This window comes from Pseudopodoces humilis, chromosome 1, assembly GCF_049639895.1.
Source record: "Pseudopodoces humilis isolate 2021_Gansu_Grassland_sample_001 chromosome 1, ASM4963989v1, whole genome shotgun sequence".
Taxonomy (NCBI): domain Eukaryota; kingdom Metazoa; phylum Chordata; class Aves; order Passeriformes; family Paridae; genus Pseudopodoces; species Pseudopodoces humilis.
In genome coordinates, this window is record NC_142200.1 from 106,380,624 (window position 1) to 106,396,920 (window position 16,297).

At 40.6% G+C, this 16,297-nt stretch overlaps 2 protein-coding genes across 3 annotated transcripts in view; one reads left to right on the top strand and one right to left on the bottom strand.

Moving 5' to 3' along the window:
• The window catches only part of FKBP9 (FKBP prolyl isomerase 9), a 35,809-nt gene extending 29,837 nt beyond the window's left edge, over positions 1–5,972 (bottom strand). The window contains exons 1-2 of one of the 2 annotated variants that reach the window (XM_088063526.1): positions 5,815–5,972; positions 3,532–3,702 (exon numbers count right to left, since the gene is read on the bottom strand). In XM_088063526.1, the coding sequence (XP_087919652.1) occupies positions 3,532–3,545 (14 nt within the window). In that variant the 5' untranslated portion in view covers positions 3,546–3,702; positions 5,815–5,972. Of the gene's footprint in view, positions 1–3,111; positions 3,221–3,531; positions 3,703–5,814 lie in introns of those variants that run through there. The other variant, XM_014248776.2, reaches the window with a different exon arrangement.
• A 266-nt stretch (positions 5,973–6,238) lies between these two features.
• RP9 (RP9 pre-mRNA splicing factor) lies at positions 6,239–13,187 on the top strand. Its single transcript, XM_005519049.3, has 6 exons — positions 6,239–6,456; positions 8,080–8,110; positions 8,870–8,999; positions 9,341–9,432; positions 10,868–10,929; positions 12,059–13,187. The coding sequence occupies exons 1-6, from the start codon at positions 6,254–6,256 to the stop codon at positions 12,276–12,278; spliced, it is 738 nt and encodes a 245-aa protein (XP_005519106.2). The 5' UTR covers positions 6,239–6,253; the 3' UTR covers positions 12,279–13,187.
• Positions 13,188–16,297: the final 3,110 nt, after the last annotated feature.

Sequence of the window (16,297 nt, forward strand, 5' to 3'; positions counted from 1 at the left end):
GCTAAACAGGGATGAACAGGGCTCTGGTCCCTGCTTAGAGTACTGATTTTGTGTGTCACAGAAAGAAGTACAGTTTCCATTGTTGGATGAGCACTCCTCATGGTGTACTCACAGACAAATTCAAACACCCTTGTCTATCTGGCCCCGTGAATCTCAAATGCTTTTCTCTACTGTTGGGAAGGTAGAATTAGAAAGAAATTATAAATATGACTCTGTAGCCAGAAAGGCTAAGGAAGAAATACAAATGAAAGCACGGTTTGAATAATTCAAAGAAACCGGGCTGGTATGCCAGAACACATTCTTTCCTGCAATAAAACCAAGCTGAGACCCCTCTCCCCAGCCTTATAAGGAAAGGTCTGAAGGACCCTGAGATAACTAAAGATATGCAAAAACAGTGATTTCTATAGGTTGCACACAAATGTTACTGTATTAGTATACTTAGAAAGATTAGTCAGTAAAGGAATAGAATATTCAAATGTATAGGTTATATAAGTAATTGCAAAAGAGAATTCTCTCTCTTGGCTCTCTTAGCTCTTAGTTCTCTTGTTTCTCTTGGTCTCTCTTGCTACTCTCTTGCTACTCTCTTGTCTCTCTTGGTTTTCTAAGCTCTCTTAGTTCTCTTAGCTCTCTTAGTTCTCTTGGCCTCTCTTGGCTCTCTTGCTACTCTCTTGTTACGCTCTCTTAGCCCTCTTGCCTCACTCTTTCGACACTCTTGCTGCTCTTTTTCCCCGGCTCTCTCACTTCTGTTCTGTTACTCTCTTTCTTAGCAATCTTAAGTCTTAAACTCATGTATTCATATTTTACCCCCTTTTGTATTGTTCTCTCTGAGCCCGCTTTGAGCTCTATCTGCTGGCTCATAGCAGGCTCCCTCTCTCCCTGAAATCCCACGCCCTGAAATAAACTTCTAACACCTAACTCGATTATAGAGGTCTTTGCCGTGTCTCAGACCGTCCCCAGAAAGCGTCTCCTACACTCTACTGCTTCCATAGAGTGCAATATAAAAGGTGAATATCCCCCACTGATGTAGCTGTTAGCTTGATGCTTAGGGGATATTTTATCCCAGTGACACACAACCTCCCATCACTGAATACTCAGACCAAGGAGGGAACCAAATTTTCTAATTGCTAAACTAGTATCAAAAGAAACTGCCAGCATTTCCACTTCAAACAAAACTTTTCACTCTAAGAAAGGATGTCAGCACCTCTCCTAATAGCTGAGGTGCCCAACTCGTTAAAGAGCCTCTGATGTTCTGAGGCAGCCTTTCCTGTGGTCAGAAGTGGTCCAGAGCTTAGACTCACTCTGTTCTAAATGTCTCCATCTAGCTTCAGGCATGAAGCTGGCATGGGCTGGCCATGCTGGATTTAGACTGTGCTCTGCTCAGCCTGCTTAGATCTGCTTCTTCTGGATCCCATTAGGAGGTGCTTAACTTCCCATGAGGCCTAACACGGGTTCTGGATTCCTGTCTCATTCGTAATATATGACACATAATCAGAAACAGATCCTGGCCCAAAACTCTAGCCAGCCAAAAATGGAGAAAAACAGACTGGCTGACATTCTGCCAGGGCTACCCTCCTACAGGAATACTGATGCCCATGGGATGACATAGATGTAAATCAATTTGTTCCCAGTACTATCTCTTGTAGCTGAAACATTATAAAGTTGTAGTGGATACCATGAAAAATAACGACTTTTCAGATACTTCGCATTGCAACAGCAATTAATGTTTCTGCTTAGATGTTTGGATGAAGCTGGAATTACAGTGCCACAACACCAGCTGTAAGACTAACATTTCCCAAAAAAATTAACTTCTTGAAATGGCTGAAGCACTACATTCATATACACAGAAAAAAAAAAAAAAAAACACCCCACAACTTCAAATAAATACTCTTCTAAGTACCAGATCCTCAGTTAATATAAACACTTTAAATAGAATGGATTTAAACAATTTACAGATACTGAGCACCTTTGCTTCAGAATAAATAGAAATGAAAGTAACAGGTTTTTTCTACTCTCTCCTTTTCACAATTAATTTTGTTTGGATCTTTGCTATGGACTGATATGAATGCAATCACCTTCTTGAGTAAGTGTGCAACACAGGAATCCAGGGTTTCTTCTCAGCAAAGGAGGAAAAAAAATAGAAACTTTGGAGCTACCTATAGCTTTGAATAATCTCTTCTCACAAAAAAAGTACTTCTAAGACAGGTAATAAAGTGATAAAGTTCATTTCCAAGACAGATGGGAAAATGCACTGAAAATTATTTGTATCAAACTGAAGAACACATTTAAACCACTGTGTCTAGGCAGATTTATGTATCTATCAAATTTTATGTCCCGTGTGCCCCATTAAGTTTTATTGCAGCAAAGATGACATCGAAATGTCCTGATCTGATCAGAAATTACAGCCTGGGTCTCCAAGCCACCGGGATGCAAAGAACACAGCAAGATCCCATTGACTTAACAGTAAGAAGGTGATTATGTATAATATGATCTGTCCTCCTGCCTCCACTGGAACCCCACAGTTCTGTTGAGACCATGCACTTAGTTCCTCAATTTGTGCCAATTATTCTGTCACGGCTGAAGTCATTGAATCTGAGGTCATCAAAGCCAGACCCTTAACTTCTCCAAACTGGCAGAGGTCTTCTTACTTCAGCCAAGTTAGGATAGTCAAGAGTGTATGAAAGCGAGACTGGTAGGGTTTCTGGAGAACTCCTGTTTCTTTTACTATTGCACATGTCTCCCACAGAATACCATTCATGAACTGGAAACACTCCACCTTGGAATGATATTAGATTTTCTGTCACTGTCCTATCATGCAGGAAAGCTGTTTCAGAGTCTGACTACTCTGTTGGTTTGAAAAAGTGAAGTAAAAAGGCACTTGAAAAAAAGCAACACTGGCCTGAAAGGGGGGCCAAAAAACTCTATTATATCACTTCAGTTTGCTTCCAACATAAAGTCTCTATTTAGTAGGCATCAGTCCAGTTCGTCCCTAACTATTGGTAATAGTAACTATTACCATTTCTCTAAATAGAGTGAAAAATTGATAATGTGTCTCATCTAAGTTCTTTCAGACATTTTAAATGTAATTGCAACACCTAAAAATATTTCACCTACCTCACTTGTTGCTTGAAGATACATGACCATGAAAGGGAGTGATTGCAATTTGACATGTTCCCACATGTTAGGAGTGTCACAGCAGCAAATCTCTTAGCCTCCAGCAACCATCAAGTCATCTGCTCAACCTGCTTCACAGTGGATTATATTAAACCACATCACCTTGCATTTGCCTCATACACAGATATTTAACTCAGATTAGCAAATAAACTGATTTTGCCTCTAAGCCTTTAGACAAGAGGTTTTAATGGAGTTCTGCACCTCAAGAAACTGCTGCGATCTGCCTTTTCAAGACATACCAGCAATTCAGCCTGTTCAGAGTTTAGGCCCAAGGAAAGGCTACTCCTCAAAGGCCCACTGCTAAAGAAAATACACAAGCTGTCTACAAACGCATGGGATAAATGAAAATGATTTACTCACAGCTTATGCACCATCTCATGACATCTTGGCCAGATGGATAGCTCGGAATTAGTTTATGTACAGCAGGACTTGGGTTTTTTTGGTAAGCGTATCTGCAAGATTATGTTGCTTTGCTGCTGAGTGTTGTTCTGTGGAAGAATGGCTGCTGCCTTCTTTCCAGGGCCAGAAAACCTACAATATTTGGTGCATGAAATAAAAATCTTCATCAGTAGTGTATATTAGTGCCATGACATGCAAAAGCTAGATTATTTTGCTTCAAAATTAAAACAAGCACCTTTTGCCTTGAAAAGGACTGTGACAATTAATCGGACAAATAGTTTTCTGGGATCTGAAGTTCCAATGGCAGCCACTTAGGTGAATGCAAGTGAGAAACATAACATGTGAATGTTCATCTCAGATAAGGTTTTACTGAGTAAAAGCTAAAGTAATATTAAAGTAGTGCTTGATTAACAATATTACATTGCTAAATAGTGTGTAAGATTGATTTTTACCTTGTAAAAGATAGGCATTCTCAGGACCGTGTTTGTCTTACTGCACTTAAGAATCACAGGGTGCTGTAATAGCAGTTACCTCAAATTACATCAAAATTACCTCAAATTACATCAAAGTGCACATCAAGTGCCTTTGATGTGCACTTTTGAAGCACCACAATGATCACAGTTAAAAACACCTTCAGTTCCTGGACTTCTAAGATATATTTTCTGCATTTCACTCAGCTCTTAAGCAATTCCCAAAATCTCATGTGCCCTTGAATTTCAGCATGAAGCAAAAGCAAAGATTTAAACTTTGCCTTCCCAATACTGATCTACCTCTATTGCTCATCCTCCAATAGAGAGAACACAGCCAAGGCAGAAAACTGCAAAGGCTAGGGGTAGATTTGCCTCTCCAGTGGTGCTCATACACTGAAGACAAGGTTGCCCTTTGTTTGTCAGCTAGGTCCCACCACAGCAGCACAGCCCTAGCCAGACATTGCTGTGTTTGCTTCCAAAATAAAGTCTCTATTCAGAGACTTTTTGGCATTAGAACCTTGCCCCATACCCAACATGTACCTTCTGATGCAGCAACCCACCCATTAAAAAAAAAAAAAAATAAAATAAAGAAAAACCAAATCCAAGTCTGGGTTTTGGTTTGGATGCTGACCTTCTTCTCCCTCCAGCCACACATATGTTGGTCATGGCCAAGCACAGAATCATAGAACCATAGATCAGTTTTGGTTGGACAGGACTTTTAAGATCATCAAGTTCCAATTCCCTTGCCACAGGCTGTCGCCCTGAAAACTCAGCTTCTGAGCTTGCTGACATGGTTTTCTAAAGACTTTCCCAGGACAGTAACTGTAAACATAGATATGTGTACATTCTTTCTGTTACACGTCTTGTGATGGGTATCTCTCATGGCCAGTGCAGTGAGAAAGTGTTATCCTGACCATCCAATCCCTGGCCGTGGTCAGAAGCCTATAAATCCTGGGAGGAAAAATAAACTTTCTCTTCCTTTCACCACACCTCGACCTGTGTCCGTGTGATCTATTCATCTTCAGCGGCAACAACAGGCAGTGACACCTTTTGCTAGACCAGGTTGCTCGGTGCTCCATCCAGCCTGGTTTTGGGTACTTCTAGGAATGGGACATCCACAATTTCCCTGGGCAACCTGTTCCAGTACCTTGCCACCCTCCCAGTAAAGAATGCCCAGTAAGCACCATGATGGGGCCCTCCTTGCATTCCCAGCCCCTTTCCCCAACCTCAGAGGCCCCTCAGCTGCATCCTCAACTTGGTGAGAAAAGCAACCCCCTCAGCCTTCCCTCCATCCTGGAGACACCTGCTTCCTGACACCTCATAGCCAGCCCACTGCCATATTCCCCCATGTGTGTCTATACACCTCTCAGTCCTACTGTGTGAATCACATAAGACTTTGAGTTGGAAAGGACCTTAAAGATCACCTAGCTCCAACCTCCTTACGTGGGCAGGGACACCTTCCACTAGGCAAGATTGCTCCAAGCCCCATCAAACCTGGCCTTGAATAGTGTCAGGGATGGTGCAGACACGATTTCTCTGGGCAGCCTGTGCAAATGCCTCACCACCCTAACAGTAAAGAATTTCTTCCCTTTATCTAATCTAAACCTATTCTCTTTCAGTGTTAATCCACTCCCTCTTGTCCTGTCACTACACACCCTTGTGCTGTCCCTCTCCATCTTTCCTGTAGCTCCCTTCAGGTGCTGAAGGCCGCAGTTAGGTCATCCCAGAGCCTTCTCCAGGCTGAACAACCCCAGTTCTCTCAGCCTTTACTCACAGGAAAGGTGCTCTATCCCTCTAATCAAGTTGGTGGCCTCCTCTGAGCCTGCTCCAACAGTTTCATGTCCTTCCTGTGCTGGGAACCCCAGAGCTGGATGCAGCACTGCAGGTGGAGTCTCACCCGACCGGAGTGGTGACCCTCCCGCGAGGGAGAAATTACTGGGACGCTGGTATTAATTTTTTTTTTTTTTTTTTTTTTTAACATCGGTGTTTTGAAGGCACAGAACTCCACATATATTCCCAAGCCCCGGTAAGCCGCGGGTGCCTGAGGCTGCGGCGGGCGGAGCCCGGCTCCCGGCCGGGGCCGTGAGGGGCGGGGTGCCCGTGGCTGCGGGCGCCGGAGGAAGTCGGCGCTCGGCCGGAAACCGGGATGCGGAGGGCGGGGAGGGGGCGTCGCCAGGGCCTCGCCGTCCGCCGCGGCCGTGGCCGGCGCGCCCATGGCCCAGCGGGCGCCCAGGGAGCAGGGGCAGGACGAGGAGGAGGGAGCGGAGGAGGGGGAGGCGGCGAGGGGCAGCCAGGCGCGGGCCAGGAGCCATGCGGAGCCCGCGGCCAGCGGCGGCAGGACTCAGGACCGGCATGAGAGGAAGCGGAAGAGGCAGGAGGCGCAGCAGCTCCAGAAGATCCAGCACCTGGAGTCTTTGTAAGGAGCGGAGGAGGGGAGGCTGCCCGCGGCTCCCGCCCCGGCTCTGCCCTGAGCACACCCCGCCGGCATTTGGGGCTCGTTTCCAGTGCAGGGTTTGGGTTTTCTGGGGGGTGGTGATTCTTCTTCCCCTCTCCCCTTAAATGTGATTCGGCAGAAAGGCTTCGGGGCCACTTGCAGAGTTGCTTGGTGACTTACGAAGGGTTTGTTGGGGCACAGAAGGGGCTCTCGCGGGCTCCTCCAAGTCTGAGAGATGCAGCATAGGAGCAGAGGTTGTTCCTGGAACGGACTTAAAAAAAACAAAGAAGGAAAAATAAATTGGGATTAAAAGGTGCTGTAAAAGGTTTATGCTATTTCTCTGGAAAGGAATTATTGTTTTAATGGAATAAAAAGGTCAGAAGGTACACAAGAACATGATTTTGGTTTTTTCTTTTCTGCGTGGAAGTGAAAATCAGTTTGTTGTTAAATGCACCAAACAGCACTCCGAAGTTATTGTTATAAAGATGGGTTGAACATACTTTAACCACCTTTTCCTTGCTGTTCTTATTGTATTGGTATGATTGTGCCTAGCAATCATAGAGGTATGTAGGGGGGGTGCGTGTGCGCACAGCTAAGCCAATGAAATATTGCCTATGCCATCAAACCTATGATGCACAGCCAGTAGAGATGTTTCATGTCCAGCTGAGTTAATACATGGATAATGTTGGAAAGTCCTGTTGAAAAGAGTCTTCCATAAAGCAGAAGATTTCGGGACTCTGGGCTTGCACAGTGCTGATCTTTTTATGCCATTGAAAAACAAAACCAAAATATCTCCATTCTCTTCTGTGATCACTTTATACTTTCACTGAGGCAGCAGTTTACAGGAAACAGTGTATGTGTTTAAATAGAGATGAGATTAGAGCGGGGAAAAACCCCAATACAAATTCAGTTACACACACCTGCATCTTTCTATGTAATATGTATTCTTTGCCTCCAGGACCATTTTGTATAGCCTTGGCATTTAACTCCTTAGCACATGCGTTTTTTTAGTTGCTGTGTGCTCTGTGTAGTACCTGTTTGCTGCTTGGATTTTAACAAATGTTTTATCTACCGTTAACCCCAAAGAAATGCTGCAGAAAATATGCTGCTGTGGTCAGTAGGGCTCTGTCTTGAGGTTTAATACACAGAAGATTATTAAATTATTATGTATTAGGTTTGGCTGGCAAAGCTAGATGTAAGGATCAGTCTGACTTGACATTTTTAGCTGACTATGTCTGTGATTTAGCAGTGCTAGAGTAAAGAAGTCTGGAGACCTTGAGGGGTGCAGCAGAAAAAAGAAGAGAGAATTATGCATGTATGCATGTTGAAGCTAAATCAAATATACCACATATCCCTAGGAAGTAGTTGTGCTCCCACAAGAATATGAATCTGAGGGATGTTTGCAAGAGATGTGTAGTAATATGATAAATGCTGTCTGTCAGCTTGCTGTATCTGTGTTCTGCTGTGGTTCTATTAGTTACAAGGTAATATTTAAGGAGAAATGTGAGCTGAAGGTTTTCACTCAATACCCATGAAAAACTGTAATTTTTCAATTTATTTGTCTGTGCTAAGCTGCAGAGTAACAATATTTCTATTGCTTTTCAGCTATGAGAAACCTCCCCCTGGGCTAATTAAGGTTGGTAAATAGCTGTAATTTTTTAGGATTATGAGGGATTTTCACAAAACGTGCTCTTTAGGTGTTTAAGTGTCTGTGTTACCTATATAAATTACAGAGAGATTGTAGAGAATCATTACAAGCTGACCACTTTGTCTTGGTGATCCAAAGTGATCCAGAATCAGATAGGAGACCAGGTCTTTCATAATCTCTTAGCACACTTTGTGCAGTGTTTAATAGTGTGGATAGAGGGGAGCCATTTATGGAAAGCAGATTTTTGTTTTGAATAACATCTTTTCAGGATTCTTCTCTATTGCTTAGGCTGAAATAATTCTTTCATCATGATCATTACTTCTGCCAAATTTATATACCTAAGCCATAAAGTAGTGCTTTTAACCTAAAGAATAACTGCTTTGTGTTGTAAAGGTTTCCTTGTAATTGTTATGTCTTACTAGCAGGAAGAAGATAACAAAGTCTCTGCTTTGTGTTAAGTTTTCATTTCTGTTATTTATTTAAACAAATTATTAAATGGATGGGAAGGAATGAAATTCCTGCGCAGGAAAATTCTGGCTGCAAAATTCAAGGGTGAGAAAAAAAAAAAGGGGGGGTCAAGTATTTTAGATCTTTTGTGTGATACAAGGAAAAAAGATAATGGGGAAAATATGTTTCCTGCTAAGTGAAGGTCTGTACACTTGATTATTAATTCTTGCAAAGTTAAAAAAAGAAAGTTATTTTATTATCTTTATCTTTCTTCTTTTTTCTTTTCTTTTTTTTTTGTAGGAGAATGAAACAAAACCAGAAGACTGCATACCTGATGTACCAGGCAATGAAAGCGCACGAGAGTTCCTGGCACATGCCCCAACAAAAGGGCTTTGGATGCCTTTGGGAAAAGAAGTCAAAGTTATGCAGTGTAAGGCTGAAAATATTCCAGATGTCATTGGACCATCATGTATCCATCCATTTATGCTGGGGGAGGGCAGAATGTCTGGTGGACAAATTATGAACTCTGGGTAGATTGACATCATATTGATAAAAAAGCAACCAGTATCTTGAAGGTTGAAGTAATACTGAATTTGAATATTAAAGTAATAGCCTTGTATTTTATGGACATTGCATTTATCAGCATACTAGTTGTATCTCCCTGTCTCTTACAACAGATTGAAAATATTTTGCAGAAATGTGGTTTTGGCTTTTTGTGCTTCTTCAGGTCTGTCTCAGAGGTGCAATTCATTGCTGCTTGTTTTTTTAAAGGTTGGAGATGTAAACGTTATGGACACAGAACAGGAGATAAGGAATGCCCATTCTTTATTAAAGGCAATCAGAAATTGGAACAATTTAGAGTGGTGAGTAGCAATACTGTAGTATTACTGCTTGTATTTTTTTAGTACTGATAATGCATAATCTTGCAACTGAAGATAAGCCTATTAGATGATGCTTTATTAAGGACTTTTCCTCTGTCTCTAGTATAATATAGATGCTGAAAATCTCCTAATAAAGAAAAGGCTACAGATGTGGTTGGATGTTTGACTACTGTGCAGAAAATCTACTCTTCAAGAGGAAAATTAATAATTTTTACATATAAATTGGAAATCTTCAAGAACCTGTTTCAACCACTGTATTCATTTTTTTTTTTGTGATTAAAATGTCAACATAGCAAAAAATGTTTAGTCAAGCTTGAGCTGCCCACATTACAGCTGTTTCAAGCCTTCTGCTCTCGCTGTGAACAACCACATCATGAATGCTGTTGTCTAGGTCTGTAATCCAGTCATTGTCTAAAGTCTGATCTCTTGCTACATGAAGCTACATCTCAGTTCTGCAGATTCTTTCTGTGTGATCTCTAACTATTTCTGTTGCTGTGCATCATTAACCTATATTTCAAGCTGTCATCACTTTGTGTCTTATGTCCTCATTTCTGTCCTTGAAAAATATAATCTTGGCTTGGTCTCTCCAGACTCTGGATTCGTACTGATTGTATGCAACTGCCAAGAGTATTTTTAGCCCTTTCCCATGACCAGACTGCCTCTATTCTTCATTTTCCCTCAGGCTTCTTTGTTGCATCAAACTCTTGTTGTTTGTCCAAGACCCTTCATGGTGCATTCCCAACATCTTTCATTTGCTCCTGACATTTCAGTTCCCACCTCTGGTCAGCATCTGCCATCTCTCCTCTCTGTTGGACTTGTTTGCTTAATCTTCCAACAAAAATGATCACCCCACCTTTTTTCTGCATTCTTGCATGAATCCAACTTAAACGTCTGCAAAGTTTATTTGCTGTCTTCCTTCACAACTATCTTTTGCTGCAATGCCCATTTAATGTCATTTAAGAACCAGTAAGGGTAGTGCATAGCATGATAGGACAACTCCAACTTTATTATCCATATGTCTTATATTCCTTGCTCCTATAATCCTGTTTGTTTATATCCAGGTTTTTTAAATGTACTATAAGGGTACAGCTCATTATTTTGAACTTGAGTATTCCATCTACATATAGCTATTCCCACAGATCATGTATGGGATTCTCATAGCTGGCTGTGATTGGAGAGGTAGGGAGATAGATACCTAAGGAGAGTCCCCTTCCTGTGAGGTGTAGCTAGATAACCTTTCCCTAAAGCAAATACACCAGTTCAGGTGAACAGTGCTAAGTCTGACAGTGAATTAAGAGCTTGCTAAGCATATTCCATCTTTTGATAAAAGCCTCTTGCATTTGGTTGCTTTGGTTTATTTTTTTAGGAAATAAAACCGTTGGTGATAACATTGAATTTCCTGTTTTCCATTTTAAAGGCACATGAAGATCCAATGTATGATATAATAAGGGAAAATAAGCGTCATGAAAAAGAAAAGAGGTGAGTATGTCTGTAGTAAACTGCATTTTCAATTCAGTTTTTATTTTGGTAATGTGGCACTTATGTATAGGTGACCTTTTTAAAGAAGCTTAGTTTTAGCTCAGAACATTTTTTTTAATAGCAGTTTCTTTATGTTGACAGACTAATGCATTTCTACTTTCTAAACAATCACTCTTTAGTACTTCCAATTGCTTTAATTCTTTAGCTTCTGTATTTTCCCCAAAACAAAGTTTAAAGTGCAGCTGTATGCATTTATGCCATAATATTCAGGTACTTAGGTGTGGTTTTGGTTTAGGCCTGAGAAAAAGTTTATTTTTTTTTGCTTTCACTGGCTTCACTGAGTCAATTTTGTAAAATTTGCTTTGTCAGAATGCTTTCAGTGGAAATTAATGGGGGATTTAGAAAGGTAGTTCTAGGCACCTGATATTGCTGCTTTTGTGAGGTCATTACTTAGTATATAAAGTGGCAGGTTTTGATGCTTTCATGCTGGAACTGCTTCAGTGGGATAACTGGAGAAACTGTAGGTAGCCCATAGAACAGCACTCTTGGAGAGGAATCCTTGAAGAGAATACAGAAGACAACAATAAAATAAGCAAATACTTTGTCCCACTATCTGCCAGTGATCCTTGAAAGTTCAAAGGAAGAGTGCCTTTCAAAAATACTTCTGCATTGTGGTAGATCGGCAATTACATGCATCCAGAGTGGAGCCTACTCTGTCAGCTTCACTGACATCCTCTCTGTATCAGCAGGGCAATGAATATCATAATATCCTAGTCCAAATATCCCTCTGTAGGGATAAGCATAGAACTTATCACCAGGTGGGCTAGTGATAGCTGTTGCTTTATTATTTTGCACACATAAATAAGCCAACAAGCTAGTCTGCCTTCCTTATCCAATGGGATGGAAAGTCCCTGAAAACAGAACAGCTGCTTGTCTCAAAGTAGTTGCTTTTATCAGTCCATGATATTATCTGTAATAAGAGTGTAATTAAGCAAAAGAGGAAGCATTCCCCTGCCCTTTGCATGCAGCTTCCATTCCTCAAGTCAGGGAGGAAAGATGAAAGCTAGGATAAATTACTAGAGGTAGAGGACAGCTAGAAAGGCTTCTCATTCACATATTTTAAATTCAGGATACAGCAATTGAAGCAGCTCCTGGAGGACTCTACCTCAGAATCTGATAGCAGTGATGACAGTACTGTGGATGATGAAGATGGCAGCAGCTCCACTTCCTCAGAACATAAACACAAGAAGAAAAAGAGAAAAAAGGATAAGAAAAAGAAAGAAAAGAAGAAGAAGAAAAAGAGGAAGCATAAATCATCCAAATCTAATGACAAGTCAGAATCTGACTGACAGCAGACACCTGCGGCGTGCTCATTGACCTCTCCACTTGTGAACTGCAAGGAAAGATCCAAAGAATGATGAGGAAAACACCAGAAAGGGTTTTATTAAACTTTGAACATACATGCGTATGCATACAGCATCCTATGCTGGCATCCTCTTCTGCCCCTCTGCAGTCAGAAAAAAGAAAGCTGCATTAAACCATATCTTTGTGCTGTAAAACCCATGCTGAGAGTCATCGAGCTTGGTCACATGGGGCCTCTGCATTGCTGCCCGTGACCAGCAGCAGAAAGCGGTGACCACCAAGAGATCACTGACGAACCTGCAGCATTAGCAGACTCTCTGTTGAAGTGTCTTTACTCCATGAAGTTACTTTATTATATACAAAGCCTCATTATAACAGGACTGCAGTTTGGACCATGCAGAGCACTGAGAGTTCTTCTACAGTGCTTATAATGAGCAGGTGGTACTGTATTTTCTCCTCTGCATACGTGCTGAGGTTCTGTGTACTTATCCTAATATTGGCAGCTAGGGAAATAAAGAGTACTGCTGCAGGGGAAAAATGGTAATCAAGGGGATTTACTTTACGACAAAATCGCACCATCAGCAAGACTTGATTTTTTTTTTTTGGTGTGTGTAACAAAATCTTGAGACCACCATTAATACACAATTCTGAAATGTCTGAAGTGTAACATCTACACTCTCTAAACCATAGAAGTGGGAGCCAAGAGTAACGATGTTAGATATTCAGCTTAACTTGAAAGAGGGTTTAGTTATTTAAAAAGGGGGGTTTCACATAAGAAATTAAAAAGATTAATTTCTGCATATTCTTCAGTATCAGTTGTTTTGATACAAGTTGAGGGAGGTTTCCTTTTTAAAAGGTTTGGGGGTAATAAATTCTCACTTTTTATGTTTACTAGATTTGATGAGGTAGCTTTTTTTTAATCATCCCACAAGTATATAAATGTGTAAGGCTCTCAAAATAGTTTTCAACTATATGCATGAAGCCACAGAGCAACAGTAAAGAACGTGTAAGCAGGAAGAAGAGAAAGGTCTGTATTTAGTTGACCTTACATACTGACCACACTTATCTTTTAAATAATCATGCAGACTCAACCAGGGAGATGGAGATAGCTATAAACAACATTACAGTAACCAAAGCTCTTTGAAACCTCAAGGTACACTAGTACAGAGCTGTGACTTGAGGAAGTAGATGATGGATACTGGTACTGTACAAAAGGAAAGAAAAAACTAGATTTGCCTTGAAAGAACTTCTCTAGAATTTAGGCTCTGTATGCTAGGATTAAAAAAAAACCCTCATGATAAAGTGAACATTAACAGTGAAATCGAGGAACCATAGACTAAACTGCATCTAAAATATTTTATTTTCTTCAAAGCTTTGGAAGAGAGGACAAGGGAAAGTATAAATTAAAATGATTTTTCTCTCTCCTACATGACTAAGAATGACTTAGTAAAAGTAAACCCCCTTCCTTGCCAGTCATTCACAGTATGTTCTGAGGAAAAACAAGATAAAAGACAAGCAAGACCTACTTATGAAAAGAATCATATTCGCAGAGCTTGAAGGTAGAGCTGTAATTCTGCTTATATTTAGCAAATCTCCCTATGATGGGATTTACTTGTGGTAGTTCCCTATCAGGATCATCAAACTCAAAGGCCCTTGCTCTTTCACCAGAAAGATTTAACAGCTGAAATAGCATGGGGAGATCTATGATGAACTGATTTTCTTGGCCAGGTTGGACAGGGCTCTGAGAAACCTGGTCTACTGGGAGGTAGCCCTGTATGTGTGAGGGGTTTAAAACTAGATGATCTTTACTGCCCCTTCCAACCCAAACCATTCTAGAATTCCTGTATTGCCATACTTGGCGCTGAGGTTAATGCATTTACAGATTATTGAACAGATGCTAGAAGACTGATACTCACCTGATGCATTCCAAGAGAACTCGTACTCGGGCTGATCTAGAGCAGGGCTAACTGAGGATCTCTTCAGTTACTTTAGCTTTTGGCATTTAAGATTGTTCTGAAATTTAGTTTAATAAATACAAATTCAGTTTTTCATGTGCAATCCCCTGCTTGTTAATAGAACTCTATCTGTATAGGGTTTATTATTTCAACAGTTAAGAAAAAACAAGTTAGGAGACCATTTCTAACTTGTATCAAATTTAATTTAAATGTTTGAGATGCCAAACCACTTTTCTGTGCCTGACTAAAGGTCTGTTGTATCAGTATCTTTCCAATCATGGTTCATGGAAGATGCCTCCACAGCAGAGCATACAAACTCTGCTATTATTTCTGTTACTTCACTGAAATGCTCTCTCAGCCTCTACTGCTGAGAGTACCTATAGCGCAGGTAATTAAAATCATGGGTTAGATTTTAGTATTTAGTGGCCTTGGATGCATTTTTTTCTTTTGTATCCACTCACTGCTTATAAACCTTGCCATTTCCCTCAGCAATTAATTCTTCTTCATTATTTATTAATTAATCTGGAGCACTTGGCTTTCACACTGTTTCTTATTTGTTGAATTTCACACACCTTTAATCTTACACTGGAAGGTATGTGAATAACTGATTCCTGTTTGTTCTCCCTATATAATTTCCAGTTTCATAAGCCTCTGTCCTATCCCATGTAGGTCTTCACTACAACTCATAAAAGTAGCATTTCAAAATTTAACAGTTTCAATAGACTAAGATTTATAAGAGTGCTTTTAACAGCCAGGGCTAGAGTGCTGAGAAGCATGACTCACGTTAGCATTTGGCACTTTAAAAAATGCCAAAGCTGTCATTTAAGATGAGTCTTTTAAAAATATGTAGACTAGAGATAAATACCAACATTCCTTTAGATTAATGAAAAGCAGTTCTGTATGGAAGTAAATGCAGAAACCAGGATAGAAAGTTACAGTCTTGAAAAGCTGACTAGCCTTATTTTTAAAATCATAGCCATTTAATGTTTTTGTTCAAAAAACATTTTTCTGGCCTTCTTTGTAGACATATATTTCCATTTGAACATTCTGTCGAAGCCCAAGTGATAGTAACATAATTATATAGTCCCATGAAACTAAGCAAGTGTAAAATGCAGCTAAAACAAATCTCAAAGGCATCCCAAGTCTTTTATCTTAATGCTCTGCACCATTTTTGTCAAAAAGCTATGTCAGGTAATATTTCTTTATTTCTTTGGCCATTCAATTAGTTGGGGTTTATAGTCTTTTTGAGTGAGTCAGTGGCAGCAAGTCAGGGGAAGCTAAGGACTCTAAAAAAAGGATCAATTTGTTTTTCCTTGGTATGCCTTCAGTTAGCATGCCATGAGTGTTACAGGCTTTTGGGATTTGGGTCTTTTTCTTGCCATTGGCTCTGATCTTCCTTTGTTTGATTTTAATAAAAAGACCTGTAGTTAATATTTTCCACTTATAGGCAGAACACTAGACACTGTGAAAGGGAAAAAAATTATGCCATCCAGGTGCTACCAAACTGAAAATATAGAGTTAATACCTGGCAAGCTGAGAGAACCCACAGCTCCACAGCAGTAATTACACCACACCCACTTTGCAACAGAGGTTTCAGTTAGCTACAAATAATGATTTAGAAATACTGAGCCACAGACAGTAAGTCTGTCCAAACAATGCTCTCAGTATGGCAATCCCAGAGGCCTCTAAGGTTTGTTGCTGGTGTGCCAAGCAGCAAATAGATTCTTCAGCTGCCTTTCAGGAGATGCTGCAGGAAGCATGTGAAAACTTCCAAGGCAATGCAGTACTGCGACAGTTACAAGTTTGCAGTACTGCCAGCTCTGCAGTGAGTTACTGGGCAGTCAGTTTGGCTGCAGTGGGAACAGAAGCTGACACGTATGTGCATCTGCAAAACTAAGTAACCCTGTGCCTGGTTACCTGGCTGAATAAAAAGAGCCCAGGCTTGGATACACAGCCTTTGTGAAGCATGGCCGTTTTACCTACTGGAATATTATATTCAGCTGTAAGCCAATTAAGATGCAATCCACAAATTGTCTGTGCTGCTGAATGGA

Excerpts from the sequence above, each read along its gene's own strand:
- RP9 (XM_005519049.3), top strand. The coding sequence starts at position 6,254 with ATGGCCCAGCGGGCGCCCAGGGAGCAGGGGCAGGACGAGGAGGAGGGA. Across the intron at positions 6,457-8,079 it reads ATCCAGCACCTGGAGTCTTT|CTATGAGAAACCTCCCCCTG; the intron begins GTAAGGAGCGGA and ends ATTGCTTTTCAG. Across the intron at positions 10,930-12,058 it reads CGTCATGAAAAAGAAAAGAG|GATACAGCAATTGAAGCAGC; the intron begins GTGAGTATGTCT and ends TTTTAAATTCAG.